Source organism: Salmo salar, unplaced genomic scaffold (genome assembly GCF_905237065.1).
Source record: "Salmo salar unplaced genomic scaffold, Ssal_v3.1, whole genome shotgun sequence".
Classification (NCBI taxonomy): Eukaryota; Metazoa; Chordata; class Actinopteri; order Salmoniformes; family Salmonidae; genus Salmo; species Salmo salar.
In genome coordinates, this window is record NW_025548730.1 from 96,379 (window position 1) to 117,500 (window position 21,122).

The window sequence follows — 21,122 nt, forward strand, 5'->3', positions numbered from 1 at the left end:
TAGTCAGGGCCTGTCTTCATGTTGTGTAACACGCAGTAGTCAGCACCTGTATTCATGTTGTGTAACACGCAGTACTCAGGGCCTGTATTCATGTTGTGTAACACGTCGTAGTCAGCGCCTGTATTCATGTTGTGTAACACGCAGTAGTCAGTGCCTGTATTCAGGTTGTGTAACACGTATTAGTCAGGGCCTGTATTCAGGTTGTGTAACACGTAGTAGTCAGGGCCTGTTTTCAGGTTGTGTAACACGTAGTAGTCAGGGCCTGTATTCAGGTTGTGTAACACGTAGTAGTCAGGGCTTGTATTCATGTTGTGTAACACGCAGTAGTCAGGGCCTGTATTCATGTTGATTAACACGCAGTAGTCAGGGCCTGTATTCATAAGGTTGTGTAACACGCAGTAGTCAGGGCCTGTATTCATGTTGTGTAACACGCAGTAGTCAGGGCCTGTATTCAGAAGGTTGTGTAACACGCAGTAGTCGGGGCCTGTATTCATGTTGTTTAACATGCAGTACTCAGGGCCTGTATTCATGTTGTGTAACACGCAGTAGTCAGGGCCTGTATTCATGTTGTGTAACACGTAGTAGTCAGGGGCTGTATTCATAAGGTTGTGTAACACATAGTAGTCAGGGCCTGTATTCATGTTGTGTAACACGTAGTAGTCAGGGCCTGTATTCATGTTGTGTAACACGTAGTAGTCAGGGCCTGTATTCATGTTGTGTAACACGCAGTAGTCAGGGCCTGTATTCAGAAGGTTGTGTAACACGTAGTAGTCAGGACCTGTATTCATAAGGTTGTGTAACACGTAGTAGTCAGGGCCTGTATTCATAAGGTTGTGTAACACGTAGTAGTCAGGGCCTGTATTCATGTTGTGTAACACGTAGTAGTCAGAGCCTGTCTTCATGTTGTGTAACACGCAGTAGTCAGCGCCTGTATTCATGTTGTGTAACACGCAGTAGTCAGGGCCTGTATTCATGTTGTGTAACACGCAGTAGTCAGGGCCTGTATTCATGTTGTGTAACACGCAGTAGTCAGGGCCTGTATTCATGTTGTGTAACACGCAGTAGTCAGGGCCTGTATTCATGTTGTGTAACACGTTGTAGTCAGGGCCTGTATTGATGTTGTGTAACACGCAGTAGTCAGGGCCTGTATTCAGGTTGTGTAACACGCAGTAGTCAGGGCCTGTATTCATGTTGTGTAACACGCAGTAGTCAGGGCATGTATTCAGGTTGTGTGACACGTAGTAGTCAGGGCCTGTATTCAGGTTGTGTAACACGTAGTAGTCAGGGCCTGTATTCAGGTTCTGTAAAACGTAGTAGTCAGGGCCTGTATTCATGTTGTGTAACACGCAGTAGTCAGGACCTGTATTCAGAAGGTTGTGTAACACGCAGTAGTCCGGGCCTGTATTCATGTTGTTTAACATGCAGTACTCAGGGCCTGTATTCATGTTGTGTAACACGCAGTAGTCAGGGCCTGTATTCATGTTGTGTAACACGTAGTAGTCAGGGGCTGTATTCATAAGGTTGTGTAACACATAGTACTCAGGGCCTGTATTCATGTTGTGTAACACGTAGTAGTCAGGGCGTGTATTCATGTTGTGTAACACGTAGTAGTCAGGGCGTGTATTCATGTTGTGTAACAAGCAGTAGTCAGGGCCTGTATTCATGTTGTGTAACACGTAGTAGTCAGGGTGTGTATTCATGTTGTGTAACACGTAGTAGTCAGGGCCTGTATTCATGTTGTGTAACACGCAGTAGTCAGGGCCTGTATTCAGAAGGTTGTGTATCACGTAGTAGTCAGGACCTGTATTCATAAGGTTGTGTAACACGTAGTAGTCAGGGCCTGTATTCATAAGGTTGTGTAACACACGGTAGTCAGGGCCTGTATTCATGTTGTGTAACACGTAGTAGTCAGGGCCTGTATTCATGTTGTGTAACACGTAGTAGTCAGGGCCTGTATTCATGTTGTGTAACACGTAGTAGTCAGGGCCTGTCTTCATGTTGTGTAACACGCAGTAGTCAGGGCCTGTATTCATGTTGTGTAACACGCAGTAGTCAGGGCCTGTATTCATGTTGTGTAACACGCAGTAGTCAGGGCCTGTATTTATGTTGTGTAACACGCATTAGTCAGGGCCTGTATTCATGTTGTGTAACACGTTGTAGTCAGGGCCTGTGTTCATGTTGTGTAACACGCAGTAGTCAGGGCCTGTATTGATGTTGTGTAACACGCAGTAGTCAGGGCCTGTATTCATGTTGTGTAACACGCAGTAGTCAGGACATGTATTCAGGTTGTGTGACACGTAGTAGTCAGGGCCTGTATTCAGGTTGTGTAACACGTAGTAGTCAGGGCCTGTATTCAGGTTGTGTAACACGTAGTAGTCAGGGCCTGTATTCAGGTTGTGTAACACGTAGTAGTCAGGGCCTGTATTCAGGTTGTGTAACACGTAGTAGTCAGGGCTTGTATTCATGTTGTGTAACACGCAGTAGTCAGGGCCTGTATTCATGTTGATTAACACGCAGTAGTCAGGGCCTGTATTCATAAGGTTGTGTAACACGCGGTCGTCAGGGCCTGTATTCATGTTGTGTAACACGCGGTAGTCCGGGCCTGTATTCATGTTGTGTAACACGTGGTAGTCAGGGCCTGTATTCATGTTGTGTAACACATAGTAGTCAGGGCCTGTATTGATAAGGTTGTGTAACACGCAGTAGTCAGGGCCTGTATTCATGTTGTGTGTTACGTTCCCCAGTTTCTGCTGTGGTTTGTGTATTATCATGTATGTATTTCAGGAGATGGATTCCTGAAGTTATCAACGAGCAGCTGATTGAGCAATCAACATTGATTGTTTGGAGAGCTGACCCCGCCCCCCCTCATCAGGACGCAGCTGTCTCCAATTACTAACTTCTTCTGAAGCTATATAAGCCCCAGTTCTGTTGCTCAGAAGAGAGATGATTGCTGAGAGACAAGGCTAATGGCTGAGGGTTATAGCATGTTGGTTGTTTCCAAGAATTTTGGTATGTACTGTGTCCGTTGTTGCTGAGGGAGCTGATTGGTTGTGTGTGTCAATAGGATGCAGTGTTTTGATTATTGACTTACATTTGTGTAATTCTGTTTCATTTGTTCCCAGGGGGGAAGGGGAAGGCACCTAGGGAGTGTTTAGGCAAGAGGCCCGCGGGCATACATATACCCGTAGTAGTTTGCTGTCTATGCACACTAGGAAAGACCTGGGCGGACCATCCCCTGTATTTTGGTTAGTGCACCAGGTGGTGCTAGATAGGTAAGTAGTGGGTAGTCAGGTAAGGTAGGAGAGGGGGCTTTGATATTTACTTTCTTTGCTTTGGTTCCGTCCAGCCCCTTTTTCCCAAACCTTACCACGTGAAGGAATAAATTCCCTGTTAACGGTATTCTCTGCCTATTCGTCATACTTGTTCACACCTACACTTCCCTACCTTATTCACAACAAGGAGAGTTGAGTTGTAGCAGGGTGTTGCGTTCCCTCTTTCTAGAGGCGTGCGTAACATTGTGTAACACGTAGTAGTCAGGGCCTGTATACATGTTGTGTAACACGTAGTAGTCAGGGCCTGTATTCATGTTGTGTAACACGCAGTAGTCAGGACCTGTATTCAGAAGGTTGTGTAACACGCAGTAGTCGGGGCCTGTATTCATGTTGTTTAACATGCAGTACTCAGGGCCTGTATTCATGTTGTGTAACACGCAGTAGTCAGGGCCTGTATTCATGTTGTGTAACACGTAGTAGTCAGGGGCTGTATTCATAAGGTTGTGTAACACATAGTAGTCAGGGCCTGTATTCATGTTGTGTAACACATAGTAGTCAGGGCCTGTATTCATGTTGTGTAACACATAGTAGTCAGGGCCTGTATTCATGTTGTGTAACACGTAGTAGTCAGGGCCTGTATTCATGTTGTGTAACACGCAGTAGTCAGGGCCTGTATTCAGAAGGTTGTGTAACACGTAGTAGTCAGGACCTGTATTCATAAGGTTGTGTAACACGTAGTAGTCAGGGCCTGTATTCATAAGGTTGTGTAACACACGGTAGTCAGGGCCTGTATTCATGTTGTGTAACACGTAGTAGTCAGGGCCTGTATTCATGTTGTGTAACACGTAGTAGACAGGGCCTGTATTCATGTTGTGTAACACGTAGTAGTCAGGGCCTGTCTTCATGTTGTGTAACACGCAGTAGTCAGCGCCTGTCTTCATATTGTGTAACACGCAGTAGTCAGGGCCTGTATTCATGTTGTGTAACACGCAGTAGTCAGGGCCTGTATTGATGTTGTGTAACACGCAGTAGTCAGGGCCTGTATTCAGGTTGTGTAACACGCAGTAGTCAGGGCCTCTATTCATGTTGTGTAACACGCAGTAGTCAGGGCATGTATTCAGGTTGTGTGACACGTAGTAGTCAGGGCCTGTATTCAGGTTGTGTAACACGTAGTAGTCAGGGCTTGTATTCATGTTGTGTAACACGCAGTAGTCAGGGCCTGTATTCATGTTGATTAACACGCAGTAGTCAGGGCCTGTATTCATAAGGTTGTGTAACACGCGGTCGTCAGGGCCTGTATTCATGTTGTGTAACACGCGGTAGTCAGGGCCTGTATTCATGTTGTGTAACACGTGGTAGTCAGGGCCTGTATTCATGTTGTGTAACACATAGTAGTCAGGGCCTGTATTCATGTTGTGTAACACGCAGTAGTCAGGACCTGAATTCAGAAGGTTGTGTAACACGTAGTAGTCAGGGCCTGTATTCATGGTGTGTAACACGCAGTACTCAGGGCCTGTATTCATGTTGTGTAAAACGCAGTAGTCAGGGCCTGTATTCATGTTGTGTAACACATAGTAGTCAGGGCCTGTATTCATGTTGTGTAACACGTAGTAGTCAGGGCCTGTATTCATGTTGTGTAACACGCAGTAGTCAGGGCCTGTATTCAGAAGGTTGTGTAACACGTAGTAGTCAGGACCTGTATTCATAAGGTTGTGTAACACGTAGTAGTCAGGGCCTGTATTCATAAGGTTGTGTAACACACGGTAGTCAGGGCCTGTATTCATGTTGTGTAACACGTAGTAGTCAGGGCCTGTATTCATGTTGTGTAACACGTAGTAGACAGGGCCTGTATTCATGTTGTGTAACACGTAGTAGTCAGGGCCTGTCTTCATGTTGTGTAACACGCAGTAGTCAGGGCCTGTATTGATGTTGTGTAATACGCAGTAGTCAGGGCCTGTATTCATGTTGTGTAACACGTAGTAGTCAGGTAGATGTCCTAACTGACTTGCCAAAACTATAGTTTGTTAACAGGAGTGGTTGATAAACTTAATTTGGAGTCGTTAAAACTTGTTTATGTAAACTTCTGACTTCAACTGTATCTGTGCTGACTGAATATAACCAAGTGATGTCTGCTCAATAGTTTGGATTCTCCAGAAATAAATAATTCTAAATAACAAGAATGGCCTTTTTCCTGCTCACTCTAGGTTAAATTAACCTCATCTCAAAAATATTGTTACTTTTTAAATAAAGCGATTATTATTAATTAATTTAGAATGATATTAAAGCCCCTTAGGATCTGTGAGAATATCTGAGAATATCTAACAGAAAAAGCCCCTTAGATATTCATTTAGAGTCCTCCATTCCTCTAAATGTAATTGTTGGCGGAGAGTCACGTCATTGAAAAATATATTTGTAGATATACTGTAGGCCTACCATAGGCGGAATGAGTATTAGTTACACTACAATTAGGGTGTGGAAATGTTATGCCTCTTAGATATGAATTTACAATCCTCCAATCCTTTTATGCTGTAGCCTACTCTCGACCATCACGTTGTACAGCGCCATATTTTATATTCCATCCTAACAGAAACCCCGAGGGTTTCGTTTTCGTTTTTCTCGGAATAGAAACACCATAATATGAATCAAATTAATTATGCCAAATTTCTTAAAATCAATCCCATGTGCTATGTTATTACAAAAAGGTTTTAAATTCTCTAGTAATGCCAATATGGGAGACTATCAAATGCTTCTCAAAGATGCCTTCTGGTGGTCATTAACTTGCATTAATGTGAAAAATGGCTGACAATTAAATAACGTGCCATAGAATGCTGCAGCAGCCTGCAAGGTGTGCTGCAGTATGACGCAACGTTTAAAGGAGGAACCACCGTATGCCAGCCCAGTCAGACTGAGTGCATATAGCTTCCATTACTACCCTTTACTCTCCTCCAACTCACTACCATCCTTCCATCCCATTCATCCCATCACTTTGAGGACAGGCCTAATGGTGTGTGTGTGTGTGTGTGTGTGTGTGGGACCTAGTGGTTTGAGTGTCCTCTCCCCCTGAGCCCTTCTGCTCTAAATGACTCAGTTTCATCTCACATCAGCATCCAAACATCATTTGACAGACAGTCTGGATGTCTAATAGACCTGGAAAAGGCACATATGAGACTGGTTTCCAAGTAGCCTGATAGACCAGACGGTGAAAGCTAGGTAGTTTCCCAGTAGCCTGTTAGACCAGACGGTGATAGCTAGGTAGTTACCCAGTAGCCTGATAGACCAGACGTTGAAAGCTAGGTAGTTTCCCAGTAGCCTGATAGACCAGACGGTGATAGCTAGGTAGTTACCCAGTAGCCTGATAGACCAGACGGTGATAGCTAGGTAGTTTCCCAGTAGCCTGATAGACCAGACGGTGATAGCTAGGTAGTTTCCCAGTAGCCTGTTAGACCAGACGGTGATAGCTAGGTAGTTACCCAGTAGCCTGATAGACCAGACGGTGATAGCTAGGTAGTTTCCCAGTAGCCTGATAGACCAGACGGTGATAGCTAGGTAGTTACCCAGTAGCCTGATAGACCAGACGGTGATAGCTAGGTAGTTTCCCAGTAGCCTGATAGACCAGACGGTGATAGCTACAGTGGGGCAAAAAAGTATTTAGTCAGCCACCAATTGTGCAAGTTCTCTCACTTAAAAAGATGAGAGAGGCCTGTAATTTTCATCATAGGTACACTTCAACTATGACAGACAAAATGAGAAAAAAAATCCAGAAAATCACGTTGTAGGATTTTTTATGAATTTATTTGCAAATTATGGTGGAAAATAAGTATTTGGTCAATAACAAAAGTTTATCTCAATACTTTGTTATATACCCTTTGTTGGCAATGACACAGGTCAAATGTTTTCTGTAAGTCTTCACAAGGTTTTCACACACTGTTGCTGGTATTTTGGCCCATTCCTCCATGCAGATCTCCTCTAGAGCAGTGATGTTTTGGGGCTGTCGCTGGGCAACACGGACTTTCAACTCCCTCCAAAGGTTTTCTATGGGGTTGAGATCTGGAGACTGGCTAGGCCACTCCAGGACCTTGAAATACTTCTTACGAAGCCACTCCTTCGTTGCCCGGGCGGTGTGTTTGGGATCATTGTCATGCTGAAAGACCCAGCCACGTTTCATCTTCAATGCCCTTGCTGATGGAAGGAGGTTTTCACTCAAAATCTCACGATACATGGCTCCATTCATTCTTTCCTTTACACGGATCAGTCGTCCTGGTCCCTTTGCAGAAAAACAGCCCCAAAGCATGATGTTTCCACCCCCATGCTTCACAGTAGGTATGGTGTTCTTTGGATGCAACTCAGCATTCTTTGTCCTCCAAACACGACGAGTTGAGTTTTTACCAAAAAGTTATATTTTGCTTTCATCTGACCATATGACATTCTCCCAATCCTCTTCTGGATCATCCAAATGCTCTCTAGCATACTTCAGACGGGCCTGGACATGTACTGGCTTAAGCAGGGGGACACGTCTGGCACTGCAGGATTTGAGTCCCTGGCGGCGTAGTGTGTTACTGATGGTAGGCTTTGTTACTTTGGTCCCAGCTCTCTGCAGGTCATTCACTAGGTCCCCCCGTGTGCTGGTTTCCAAGTAGCCTGATAGTAAGTAGCCTGAGACTGGTTTCCAAGTAGCCTGAGACTGGTTTCCAAGTAGCCTGATAGACCAGACGGTGAAAGCTAGGTAGTTTCCCAGTAGCCTGTTAGACCAGACGGTGATAGCTAGGTAGTTACCCAGTAGCCCGTTAGACCAGACGGTGATAGCTAGGTAGTTTCCCTGTAGCCCGATAGACCAGACGGTGATAGCTAGGTAGTTTCCCAGTAGCCTGATAGCTAGGTAGTTTCCCAGTAGCCTGATAGACCAGACGGTGATAGCTAGGTAGTTTCCCAGTAGCCTGTTAGACCAGACAGTGATAGCTAGGTAGCTAACGCTAATGATGTACCGTCTGGGAGAATGGAATGGAATTACTTTCTCTCAGGACCTCCGCAAGGAATGTTGAATAATATGACATTTGGACATAAACTCTACTTGTTGTCTGGGTGGGTGGATCCTTATTCAGCTGGGTCTTCTGAGATGATTTATCCACAGCAAAGTATTATTAAAGACCTTTCAAAACACTGGTTGTGAGTTCAGATTTCTATCACCTGAAACATGTAAACAGATGCAGGCGAAGCATGAATACTAGGCCAGATACATTACGTTAGACCAGCCAGTGATGACTAACTATCAGGCATATTAAGCTTAGTCTTGGACTATAAAGAAGGTATTTCATTGGAGGATCTTTGTTGAGAATGTATTTTTTTAGTCCTGGACTAGTTGGTTCTATGTCTAGAAAACTGCCACCTTTCTGTGTTAACTAGCCGATCGATACAACATTGAACGTTTCTAAAGTTCAATACTCAGTGCATTCAGTAAAGTATTCAGATCTCTTGACTTTTTCCACATTTTGTTACGTTACATCCTTATTCTAAAATGGATTAAATAGTTTTTTCCCCTCATCAATCTACACATAATACCCCATAATGACAAAGCAATAACAGGTTTTCTGATTTATTTAGCAAATTTATGAAAAAAAATGACTGAAATATCACATTTACCTGTTGGAAGGTGAACCTTTGCCCCAGTCTGATGTCCTGAGCGCTATGGAGCAGGTTTTCATCAAGGATTTCTCTGTACTTTGCTCTGTTCATCTTTCCTCGATCCTGACTAGTCTCCCAGTCTCTGCCGCTGAAAACATATTCACAGCATGATGCTGCCACCACCATGCTTCACCATAGGGATGGTGCCAGGTTTCCTTCAGATGTGATGCTTGACATTCAGGCCAAAGAGTTGAATCTTGGTTTCATCAGACCAGAGAATCTTGTTTCTCAAGGCCTGAGAGTCCTTTAGGTGCCTTTTGGCAAACTCCAAGTGGGCTGACGTGCCTTTTACTGAGGAGTGGCTTCCGTCTGGCCACTCTACCATAAAGGCCGAATTGGTGGAGTGCTACAGAGATGGTTGTCCTTCTGGAAGGTTCTCCCATCTCCACAGAGGAACTCTGGAGCTCTGTCAGAGTGACCATCAGGTTCTTGATCACCTCCCTGACCAAGGCCCTTCTCCCCAGATTGCTCAGTTTTGCTGGGCGGCCAGCTCTAGGAAGAGTCTTGGTGGTTACAAAGTTCTTCCATTTAAGAATGATGGAGGCCACTGTGTTCTTGGGACCTTCAATGCTGCAGACATTTACTACCCTTCCCCAGATCTGTGCCAAGACACAATCCTGACTCGGAACTCTACAGACAATTCCTTCAACCTCATGGCTTGGTTTTTGCTCTGACTTGCACTGTCAACTGTGGGACCTTATATAGACAGGTGTGTGCCTTTCCAAATCATGTCCAATCAATTGAATTTACCACAGGTGGACTCCAATCAAGTTGCAGAAACATCTCAAGGATGATCAATGGAAACAGGATGCACCTGAGCTCAATTCTGAGTGTCATAGCAAAGGGTCTGAATAGTAAATAAGGTATTTCTGTTTCTAATTTGTAATACATTTGTAAAAAAAAAAAAAAATGGTTTGTCATTATGGGGTATTGTGTGTAGATTGATGAGGGAATAAGGCTGTAAGGTAACAAACTGTGGAAAAGGAAGGGGTCTGAATACTTCCATGTTGTTTTCTCTCCAAGGACCCCCACGCAGAGGAGTTTGAAGACAAGGAGTGGACGTTTGTCATAGAAAATGTGAGTACGCATTACCTCTCCCCTCACTTATGGTGGACTGGACTGGACTGGACTGGGCTGGACTGGACTGTACTGTACTGGGCTGGACTGGACTGGGCTGGACTGGGCTATATGGATTGGGCTGGGCTATATGGACTGGGCTGGACTGGGTTATATGGACTGGGTTATATGGACTGGGCTATATGGACTGGGTTATATGGACTGGGCTATATGGACTGGACTGGGCTATATGGGCTGGACTGGGCTATATGGGCTGGACTGGGCTATATGGGCTGGACTGGGCTATATGGACAGGTCTGGACTATATGGGCTGGACTGGGTTATATGGACAGGGCTGGGCTATATGGGCTGGACAGGTCTGGGCTATATGGGCAGTGCTGGGTTATATGGACAGGGCTGGGCTATATGGGCTGTACTGGTCTGGCATTTAGATGTTCACATGCTGCCATCTAGTGGTCAGCCTCAGATATTCATTTTCAGTCCTTCAGTAAAAACATTCAGTGCTTCTCCATTGACGGGGAATGAAGTGGTATTAGGAACATCATGTGAGTGTTTGGCGTAGGACACTCATACCTTTACTGTGTGTTCAAAGAATGAGTACACCTTGGGGAATTCAGTCTCAGGTTGGGGAATCCAGAGCATGCTTCTAGTGCTGAGTCAAAGGTCCCGTCCTTACTTTCACCAGTCTGAGCATCACTGTGTGGAACCCCTGGCATGGGACCTTTATATTGTGTTTTCCACTGGGAGGGAAATAACAGATGGGGAGGAGACTCCTGGTTAGCACCAAGCCAGTCCACTTGTATCTCTCCAAAAATGTCTCTCCCTTTCTCCATGTACCCCTCTCTCCCTCCCCTCATCTCCCCTCTCTTCCTCTCTCCCCTCTCTCTCTCCCCTCTCTTCCTCTCTCTTGCCTTTCCCCTATCTTCCTCTCTCTCTCCCCTCTTCCTCTCTTCCCCCACAACTCCACTCTTCCCCTCTCTCCCCTTCCCTCATCTCCCTTCTCTTCCTCTCTCTCCCCTCTCCCCTATCTTCCTCTCTCCTCTTCCTCTCTCCCGTCTTTCCCTCCCCTTTTCTTCCTTTCTCTCTCTCTAATCTACCTCTCTCTCCCTCCATCTCCCCATGTCTTACTTCCTTATTCCCATCTCTTACTCCCTCGTTCCCCCTCTCTTCCTCTACCTCCATTTCCCCCTCATCTCCCCATCTCTTCCTCTCCCCCTCATCTCTTCCCCCTCCCCTCATCTCTTACCCCTCTCCCTCATCTTCCTCCCTCTCTCTCTCCCTCCCATGCCTTCCCCAATAGCATCATCATCTGATCTCTATAAAGGAGCTGTTTCACATGTTAGTTCTGCTTGTGATCCGTTCCTGTGAAGCTCAGAGATAAATATCCCTGACGCGTCTCATTTAATGGGTCTTACAGAAGAACATGGACATGTCAGTAGTGGCATGAAACACACGGCTGAAAAGAAGAGAGAATGTTGTTTTGTTTTGGGAGAACAGGACAAGGTGGTCTCTTGGTGAAGGATTGAGAAGAAACTGAATGTATTGCAAAGGTGAAAGTACAAAAACATGGTTGTGTGTAAGGGGGAGAGGTGTGGGGAGAGGGGTGGAGGGAGGGGAGGGAGGCGGAGAGGGGTGGAGGGAGGGGGACAGGGGTGGAGGGAGGTAGAGGAAGAGAGAGAAAGGGACCTCTATGGTTGTGAGGTCTGGGGTCCACTCACTAAATGGGACAAAAAGCCAATTGAAACTGCATGCAGACATATACAGAGGTATGTCGAGAGAGGGAGGGAGGGGAGGTATGTTGAGAGAGGGAGGGAGGGGAGGTATGTCGAGAGAGAGAGAGAGAGGGGGAGGTATGTCGAGAGAGAGAGAGAGAGAGGGAGGGGAGGTATGTCGAGAGAGAGGGAGAGGAGGTATGTCGAGAGAGAGAGAGGGAGGGGAGGTATGTCGAGAGAGAGGGAGGGGAGGTATGTCGAGAGAGAGGGAGGGGAGGTATGTCGAGAGAGAGAGGGAGGGAGGTATGTCGAGAGAGAGAGGGAGGGGAGGTATGTCGAGAGAGAGAGGGAGGAGTAGTCGGAGAGAGAGGGAGGGGAGGTATGTCGAGAGAGAGAGGGAGGGGAGGTATGTCGAGAGAGAGAGGGAGGGGAGGTATGTCGAGAGAGAGAGAGAGGGAGGGGAGGTATGTCGAGAGAGAGAGAGGGAGGGAGGTATGTCGAGAGAGAGAGAGAGGGAGGGGAGGTATGTCGAGAGAGAGAGAGGGAGGGGAGGTATGTCGAGAGAGAGAGAGGAGGGAGGGAGGTATGTCGAGAGAGAGAGAGAGGGAGGGGAGGTATGTCGAGAGAGAGAGAGGGAGGGGAGGTATGTCGAGAGAGAGAGAGAGAGGGAGGGGAGGTATGTCGAGAGAGAGAGAGGGAGGGAGGTATGTCGAGAGGAGGGGAGGTAGAGAGAGAGGGAGGTATGTCGAGAGGGAGGGGAGGTATGTCGAGAGGGAGGGGAGGTATGTCGAGAGAGAGAGGGGAGGGGAGGTATGTCGAGAGAGAGAGAGGGGAGGGGAGGTATGTCGAGAGAGAGAGAGGGGGAGGGGAGGTATGTCGAGAGAGAGAGAGAGGGGAGGGGAGGTATGTCGAGAGAGAGAGAGGGGAGGGGAGGTATGTCGAGAGAGAGAGAGGGGAGGGGAGGTATGTCGAGAGATGGAGGGGAGGTATGTCGAGAGAGAGAGGGAGGGGAGGTATGTCGAGAGAGAGAGTGGGAGGGGAGGTATGTCGAGAGAGAGAGTGGGAGGGGAGGTATGTCGAGAGAGAGAGAGAGGGGAGGGGAGGTATGTCGAGAGAGAGAGAGTGGGAGGGGAGGTATGTCAAGAGAGAGAGAGTGGGAGGGGAGGTATGTCAAGAGAGAGAGGGAGGGGAGGTATGTCAAGAGAGAGAGTGGGAGGGGAGGTATGTCGAGAGAGAGAGTGGGAGGGGAGGTATGTCAGAGAGAGAGAGAGTGGGAGGGGAGGTATGTCGAGAGAGAGAGTGGGAGGGGAGGTATGTCGAGAGAGAGAGTGGGAGGGGAGGTATGTCGGGAGAGAGAGAGAGTGGGAGGGGAGGTATGTCGAGAGATGGAGGGGAGGTATGTCGAGAGAGAGAGAGTGGGAGGGGAGGTATGTCGAGAGATGGAGGGGAGGTATGTCGAGAGAGAGAGAGGGGAGGGGAGGTATGTCGAGAGAGAGAGTGGGAGGGGAGGTATGTCAAGAGAGAGAGAGTGGGAGGGGAGGTATGTCAAGAGAGAGAGAGTGGGAGGGGAGGTATGTCAAGAGAGAGAGAGTGGGAGGGGAGGTATGTCGAGAGAGAGAGAGAGAGGGGAGGGGAGGTATGTCGAGAGAGGGAGGGGAGGTATGTCGAGAGAGAGAGGGAGGGGAAGGTATGTCGAGAGAGAGAGTGGGAGGGGAGGTATGTCAAGAGAGAGAGAGTGGGAGGGGAGGTATGTCGAGAGAGAGAGAGAGGGGAGGGGAGGTATGTCGAGAGAGGGAGGGGAGGTATGTCGAGAGAGAGAGGGAGGGGAAGGTATGTCGAGAGAGAGAGTGGGAGGGGAGGTATGTCAAGAGAGAGAGTGGGAGGGGAGGTATGTCGAGAGAGTGGGAGGGGAGGTATGTCGAGAGAGAGGGAGGGGAGGTATGTCGAGAGAGAGAGGGAGAGGTATGCCGAGAGAGGGGAAGGTAAGTAGAGAGGGATGGAGAGGTAAGTAGAGAGGGATGGAGAGGTATGTAGAGAGGGGGATGGAGAGAGGGGTATGTGGAGGGAGGGGTATGTGGAGAGAGGGGTATGTGGAGAGAGGGGTATGTGGAGAGAGGGGTATGTGGAGAGAGGGGTATGTGGAGAGAGGGGGATGGAGAGAGGGGGATGGAGAGAGGGGTATGTGGAGAGAGGGGGATGTAGAGAGGGGGATGGAGAGAGGGGGATGGAGAGGGGGATGGAGAGAGGGATGGAGAGAGGGGTATGTAGAGGGGGATGGAGAGAGGGAGGGGGAGAGAGCTATAGAGAGAGGGAGAGGTATTGTAGAGAGGTAGAGAGGGAGAGGTATGTAGAGAGAGGGATGGAGAGAGGTATAGAGAGAGGGAGGTAGAGGGGTGTGTGTAGAGGTAGAGGGGGTTATGTGGGGGTGTGTAGGGGTTATGTGGGGGTGTGTAGAGGTAGAGGGGGTTGTGTAGAGGTAGGGGGGGTTGTGTAGAGGTAGGGGGGTTGTGTAGAGGTAGGGGGGGTTGTGTAGAGGTAGGGGGGGTTGTGTAGAGGTAGGGGGGGTTGTGTAGAGGTAGAGGGGGGGTATTCAGAGGTAGAGGGGGTTGTGATGCAACCTGAAGAGAGGTGTAGCGAGGGGTAGTGAGGCAGAGAGAACAAGCTGTCTGTTTAGGTAGGCTGGAGGTCAACGGACAGACAACAGATGGATTTATTCTGGATAGAAAGACAAGACAAGGCTGTGGAGCTGGGAGAAAGACCAGGACTGGAGGGGAGAGAGGGAGGAGGACACCCCTCCTACCTCACACACAGCAGAGAGGAGAGGGAGAGGAGAGGGGGAAGAGAGGGAGAGGAGAGAGGGAAGGAAGAGAGAGAGACAGAAGGGTGACAGATCTTAGAGGGAGTAAGTAAACAGGGGGAGAGGAGAGCGAGGTAGAGGACGGGAGGGAGGGGGAGAGAGGAGGGAGAGAGGACGGGAGGGAGGGGGGAGAGAGGACAGGAGAGGGAGAGGAAGAAGGGGGAAGAGGAGGGGAGAGAGGTGGGGAATAAAGAAGAGAAGGAAAAACAGAGCGAGAGAAAGAAAGGGTGATACGGGGGAAGATGTGGAAGTGAAGAGGTTGAGAGGACGTTGTTCCAAGTGAGACTAACATCAAAGACCTCCTGACGGACTGACGGACTGAACGAACTAGTTGGCAGCAGATTACTCAGCTTGGGGGGGGGTTGTGTGCCACATTCTGACTGTTTGTCCTCGTTTGACAAAGCAGATGGTCTTCAGTGTCTTCAGCCAGCTGCTATGGAGCCAGATAGCTGCCAGACGGTTCACCCTACGTATCGTTAGGAACAGAACTAAATCCATCAGTAAATTGTTAGGATGGGAATTAAAGCTGTAAACGTTAAATTAGCTCTGTGAACATCCTGTTATATGTTAGGACGATGAAGGAACGTTTCCACGTTGAATTCTTACTTTCCATCTCCCTTTACTCGGTTACACATCTTTTTCTACCTACAAACTTGTGTCAGGAATGTGGCATCTGCAAAGCACATGAACCAAACGTAGCTGGTGGAAGTTAACTAGTCAGTCCAGCGACTCCAGACCAGACGTTTTGAAGCTTCCGGTTTGTTTCCCAAAATTAAAGTCTACAACTTGTTTGACAGCAGTGTTCACTAACGGCGTTATGCCAGTAGATGGCGCAGTAGAGGCTTGGACCTTCAGGAAATGACTTGTGTGAGAATGATGAAGGGACTCCTGAGTGGCGCTGCGGTCTGAGACACGGCATCTCAGTGGTAGAGGCGTCACTACAGACCCTGGTTCCATTCCAGGCTGTACCACAGTGGTCTGAGACACTGCATCTCCGTGGTAGAGGCGTCACTACAGACCCTGGTTCCATTCCAGGCTGTATCACAGCGGTCTGAGACACTGCATCTCCGTGGTAGAGGAGTCACTACAGACCCTGGTTCCATTCCAGGCTGTATCACAGCGGTCTGAGACACTGCATCTCCGTGGTAGAGGCGTCACTACAGACCCTGGTTCCATTCCAGGCTGTACCACAGTGGTCTGAGACACTGCATCTCAGTGGTAGAGGCATCACTACAGACCCTGGTTCCATTCCAGGCTGTATCACAGTGGTCTGAGACACTGCATCTCCGTGGTAGAGGAGTCACTACAGACCCTGGTTCCATTCCAGGCTGTATCACAGTGGTCTGAGACACTGCATCTCCGTGGTAGAGGAGTCACTACAGACCCTAGTTCCATTCCAGGCTGTATCACTACCGGCCGTGATTGGGAGTCCCATAGGGTGGCGTACAATTGGCCCAGCGTTGTCCGGGTTTGGCCGGGCTAGGCCGTCATTATAAATAAGAATTTGTTCTTAACTGACTTGCCTAGTTAAAGGTTAAATTAGATGTTTTTATAAAAGACAGAAGAACTTTGTCTAGAATAACTGCCTGAGCTGCAAAATAGAAAGTCAATATGATTTAGACTAGGTCTATTCTGCTGTCTAAATAGGTCTATTCCGCTATCTAAATGGGCCTATTCCGCTATCTAAATAGGCCTATCTAAATAGGCCTATTCCGCTGTCTAAATAGGTCTATTCCGCTATCTAAATAGGTCTACTCCGCTATCTAAATAGGTCTATTCCGCTGTCTAAATAGGTCTATTCCGCTATCTAAATGGGCCTATTCCGCTATCTAAATGGGCCTATTCCGCTATCTAAATGGGCCTATTCCGCTATCTAAATCGGCCATGCTGTTGTGTGTTATGTAACATATACTGCTCCAAAAAATAAAGGGAACACTTAAACAACACATCCTAGATCTGAATGAATGAAATAATCTTATTAAATATTTTTTTGTTTACATAGTTTAATGTGCTGACAACAAAATCACACAAAAAGAATCAATGGAAATCCAATTTATCAACCCATGGAGGTCTGGATTTGGCGTCACACTCAAAATTAAAGTGGAAAACCACACTACAGGCTGATCCAACTTTGATGTAATGTCCTTAAAACAAGTCAAAATGAGGCTCAGTAGTGTGTGTGGCCTCCACGTGCCTGTATGACCTCCCTACAACGCCTGGGCATGCTCCTGATGAGGTGGCGGATTGTCTCCTGAGGGATCTCCTCCCAGACCTGGACTAAAGCATCCGCCAACTCCTGGACAGTCTGTGGTGCAACGTGGCGTTGGTGGATGGAGCGAGACATGATGTCCCAGATGTGCTCAATTGGATTCAGGTCTGGGGAACGGGCGGGCCAGTCCATAGCATCAATACCTTCCTCTTGCAGGAACTGCTGACACACTCCAGCCACATGAGGTCTAGCATTGTCTTGCATTAGGAGGAACCCAGGGCCAACCGCACCAGCATATGGTCTCACAAGGGGTCTGAGGATCTCATCTCGGTACCTAATGGCAGTCAGGCTACCTCTGGCGAGCACATGGAGGGCTGTGCAGCCCCCCAAAGAAATTCCACCCCACACCATGACTGACCCACCGCCAAACCGGTCATGCTGGAGGATGTTGCAGGCAGCAGAACGTTCTCCACGGCGTCTCCAGACTCTGTCACGTCTGTCACGTGCTCAGTGTGAACCTGCTTTCATCTGTAACGAGCACAGGGCGCCAGTGGCGAATTTGCCAATCTTGGTGTTCTCTGGCAAATGCCAAATGTCCTGCACGGTGTTGGGCTGTAACCACAACCCCCACCTGTGGACGTCGGGCCCTCATACCACCCTCATGGAGTCAGTTTCTGACCGTTTGAGCAGACACATGCACATTTGTGGCCTGCTGGAGGTCATTTTGCAGGGCTCTGGCAGTGCTTCTCCTGCTCCTCCTTGCATAAAGGCGGAGGTAGCGGTCCTGCTGCTGGGTTGTTACCCTCCTACGGCCTCCTCCACGTCTCCTGATGTACTGGCCTGTCTCCTGGTAGCGCCTCCATGCTCTGGACACTACGCTGACAGACACAGCAAACCTTCTTGCCACAGCTCGCATTGATGTGCCATCCTGGATGAGCTGCACTACCTGAGCCACTTGTGTGGGTTGTAGACTCCGTCTCATGCTACCACTAGAGTGAAAGCACCGCCAGCATTCAAAAGTGACCAAAACATCAGCCAGGAAGCATAGGAACTAAGAAGTGGTCTGTGGTCCCCACCTGCAGAACCACTCCTTTATTGGGGGTGTCTTGCTAATTGCCTATAATTTCCACCTGTTGAATATTCCATTTGCACAACAGCATGTGAAATTTATTGTCAATCCGTGTTGCTTCCTAAGTGGAAAGTTTGATTTCACAGAAGTGTGATTGACTTGGAGTTACATTGTGTTGTTTAAGTGTTCCCTTTATTTTTTTGAGCAGTGTATAATTGTCTGATTTATGTTTATAGCCGAGTGGGGCTACTGTAGTGATCATGTAACATAATGAATCAGACAGTATAAATAAACACTGATTTAAATAAACACACTGATTTAAATAAACACTGATTTAAATAAACACTGATTTAAATAAACACACGGATGAGAGTGTTCTATTCTCTTTGATTTAGTTCCTATTGCAACTCAGACAAAAGACTGAATGGAAGACTGACTGACTGACTGAATGGAAGACTGACTGAACTGACTGAATGGAAGACTGACTGAACTGACTGAATGGAAGACTGACTGAACTGAACTGACTGAATGGAAGACATACTGACTGAACTGAACTGACTGAATGGAAGACTGACTGACTGATTTAAATAAACACACTGATTTAATTAAACACTGATTTAAATGAACACACTGATTTAAATAAACACACGGATGAGAGTGTTCTATTCTCTTTGATTTAGTTCCTATTGCAACTCAGACAAATGACTGAATGGAAGACTGACTGAATGGAAGACTGACTGAATGGAAGACATACTGACTGAACTGAACTGACTGAATGGAAGACTGACTGACTGACTGAATGGAAGACATACTGACTGACTGAACTGACTGAATGGAAGACATACTGACTGAGCTGGCTGAAGGGAAGACTGACTGACTGAACTGACTGAAGGGAAGACATACTGACTGAACTGACTGACTGAACTGAACTGACTGAAGGGAAGACATACTGACTGACTGAACTGACTGAAGGGAAGACATACTGACTGAACTGAACTGACTGAAGGGAAGACTGACTGACTGAACTGACTGAAGGGAAGACTGACTGACTGACTGAACTGAATTGACTGAAGGGAAGACTGACTGACTGACTGACTGACTGACTGAACTGAACTGACTGAAGGGAAGACATACTGACTGAACTGAACTGACTGAAGGGAAGACATACTGACTGAACTGAACTGACTGAAGGGAAGGCATACTGACTGATCTGAACTGACTGAAGGGAAGACTGACTGACTGAACTGACTGAAGGGAAGACTGACTGACTGACTGAACTGAATTGACTGAAGGGAAGACTGACTGACTGACTGACTGACTGACTGAACTGAACTGACTGAAGGGAAGACATACTGACTGACTGAACTGAACTGACTGAAGGGAAGACATACTGACTGACTGAACTGAACTGACTGAAGGGAAGGCATACTGACTGACTGAACTGACTGAAGGGAAGACATACTGACTGACTGAACTGACTGAAGGGAAGACATACTGACTGAACTGAACTGAAGGGAAGACATACTGACTGAACTGAACTGAAGGGAAGGCATACTGACTGAACTGAACTGAAGGGAAGGCATACTGACTGAACTGAACTGACTGAAGGGAAGACATACTGACTGAACTGAACTGGCTGACGGGAAGACATACTGACTGAACTGGCTGAAGGGAAGACTGACTGACTGAACTGGCTGAAGGGAAGACTGACTGACTGAACTGGCTGAAAGGGAGGAAGACTGACTGACTGAACTGGCTGAAAGGGAGGAAGACTGACTGACTGAACTGGCTGAAGGGAATACTGACTGACTGAACTGGCTGAAGGGAAGACATACTGACTGAACTGAACTGACTGAATGGAAGACATACTGACTGACTGAAGGGAAGACATACTGACTGAACTGAACTGACTGAAGGGAAGACTGACTGACTGACTGAACTGACTGAAGGGAATACTGACTGACTGACTGAACTGAATTGACTGAAGGGAAGACTGACTGACTGACTGAACTGAACTGACTGAAGGGAAGACATACTGACTGACTGAACTGAACTGACTGAAGGGAAGACATACTGACTGACTGAACTGAACTGCCTGAAGGGAAGACATACTGACTGAACTGAACTGACTGAATGGAAGACTGACTGACTGACTGAATGGAAGACATACTGACTGACTGAACTGACTGAATGGAAGACATACTGACTGAGCTGGCTGAAGGGAAGACTGACTGACTGAACTGACTGAAGGGAAGACATACTGACTGAACTGACTGACTGAACTGAACTGACTGAAGGGAAGACATACTGACTGACTGAACTGACTGAAGGGAAGACATACTGACTGACTGAAGGGAAGACATACTGACTGAACTGAACTGACTGAAGGGAAGACTGACTGACTGAACTGACTGAAGGGAAGACTGACTGACTGACTGAACTGAATTGACTGAAGGGAAGACTGACTGACTGACTGACTGAACTGAACTGACTGAAGGGAAGACATACTGACTGAACTGAACTGACTGAAGGGAAGGCATACTGACTGATCTGAACTGACTGAAGGGAAGACTGACTGACTGAACTGACTGAAGGGAAGACTGACTGACTGAACTGAATTGACTGAAGGGAAGACTGACTGACTGACTGAACTGAACTGACTGAAGGGAAGACATACTGACTGACTGAACTGAACTGACTGAAGGGAAGACATACTGACTGACTGAACTGAACTGACTGAAGGGAAGACATACTGACTGACTGAACTGAACTGACTGAAGGGAAGACATACTGACTGAACTGAACTGACTGAAGGGAAGGCATACTGACTGAACTGGCTGAAGGGAAGACATACTGACTGACTGAACTGACTGAAGGGAAGACATACTGACTGAACTGAACTGAAGGGAAGGCATACTGACTGAACTGAACTGAAGGGAAGGCATACTGACTGAACTGAACTGACTGAAGGGAAGACATACTGACTGAACTGAACTGACTGAAGGGAAGACATACTGACTGAACTGAACTGAAGGGAAGGCATACTGACTGAACTGAACTGAAGGGAAGGCATACTGACTGAACTGAACTGACTGAAGGGAAGACATACTGACTGAACTGAACTGGCTGACGGGAAGACATACTGACTGAACTGGCTGAAGGGAAGACTGACTGACTGAACTGGCTGAAGGGAAGACTGACTGAACTGGCTGAAGGGACGACTGACTGAAGGGAAGACTGACTGACT

At 47.5% G+C, this 21,122-nt stretch overlaps 1 protein-coding gene across 1 annotated transcript in view; it reads left to right on the forward strand.

Moving 5' to 3' along the window:
- LOC106592239 (uncharacterized) overlaps nucleotides 1–10,074 on the forward strand; it is an 89,099-nt gene extending 79,025 nt beyond the window's left edge. The window contains exon 5 of the mRNA XM_045712699.1: nucleotides 9,975–10,074. Within this exon, the coding sequence (XP_045568655.1) occupies nucleotides 9,975–9,997 (23 nt within the window). The 3' untranslated portion in view covers nucleotides 9,998–10,074. The remainder of the gene's footprint in view (nucleotides 1–9,974) is intronic.
- The last annotated feature ends 11,048 nt before the right edge of the window (nucleotides 10,075–21,122 follow it).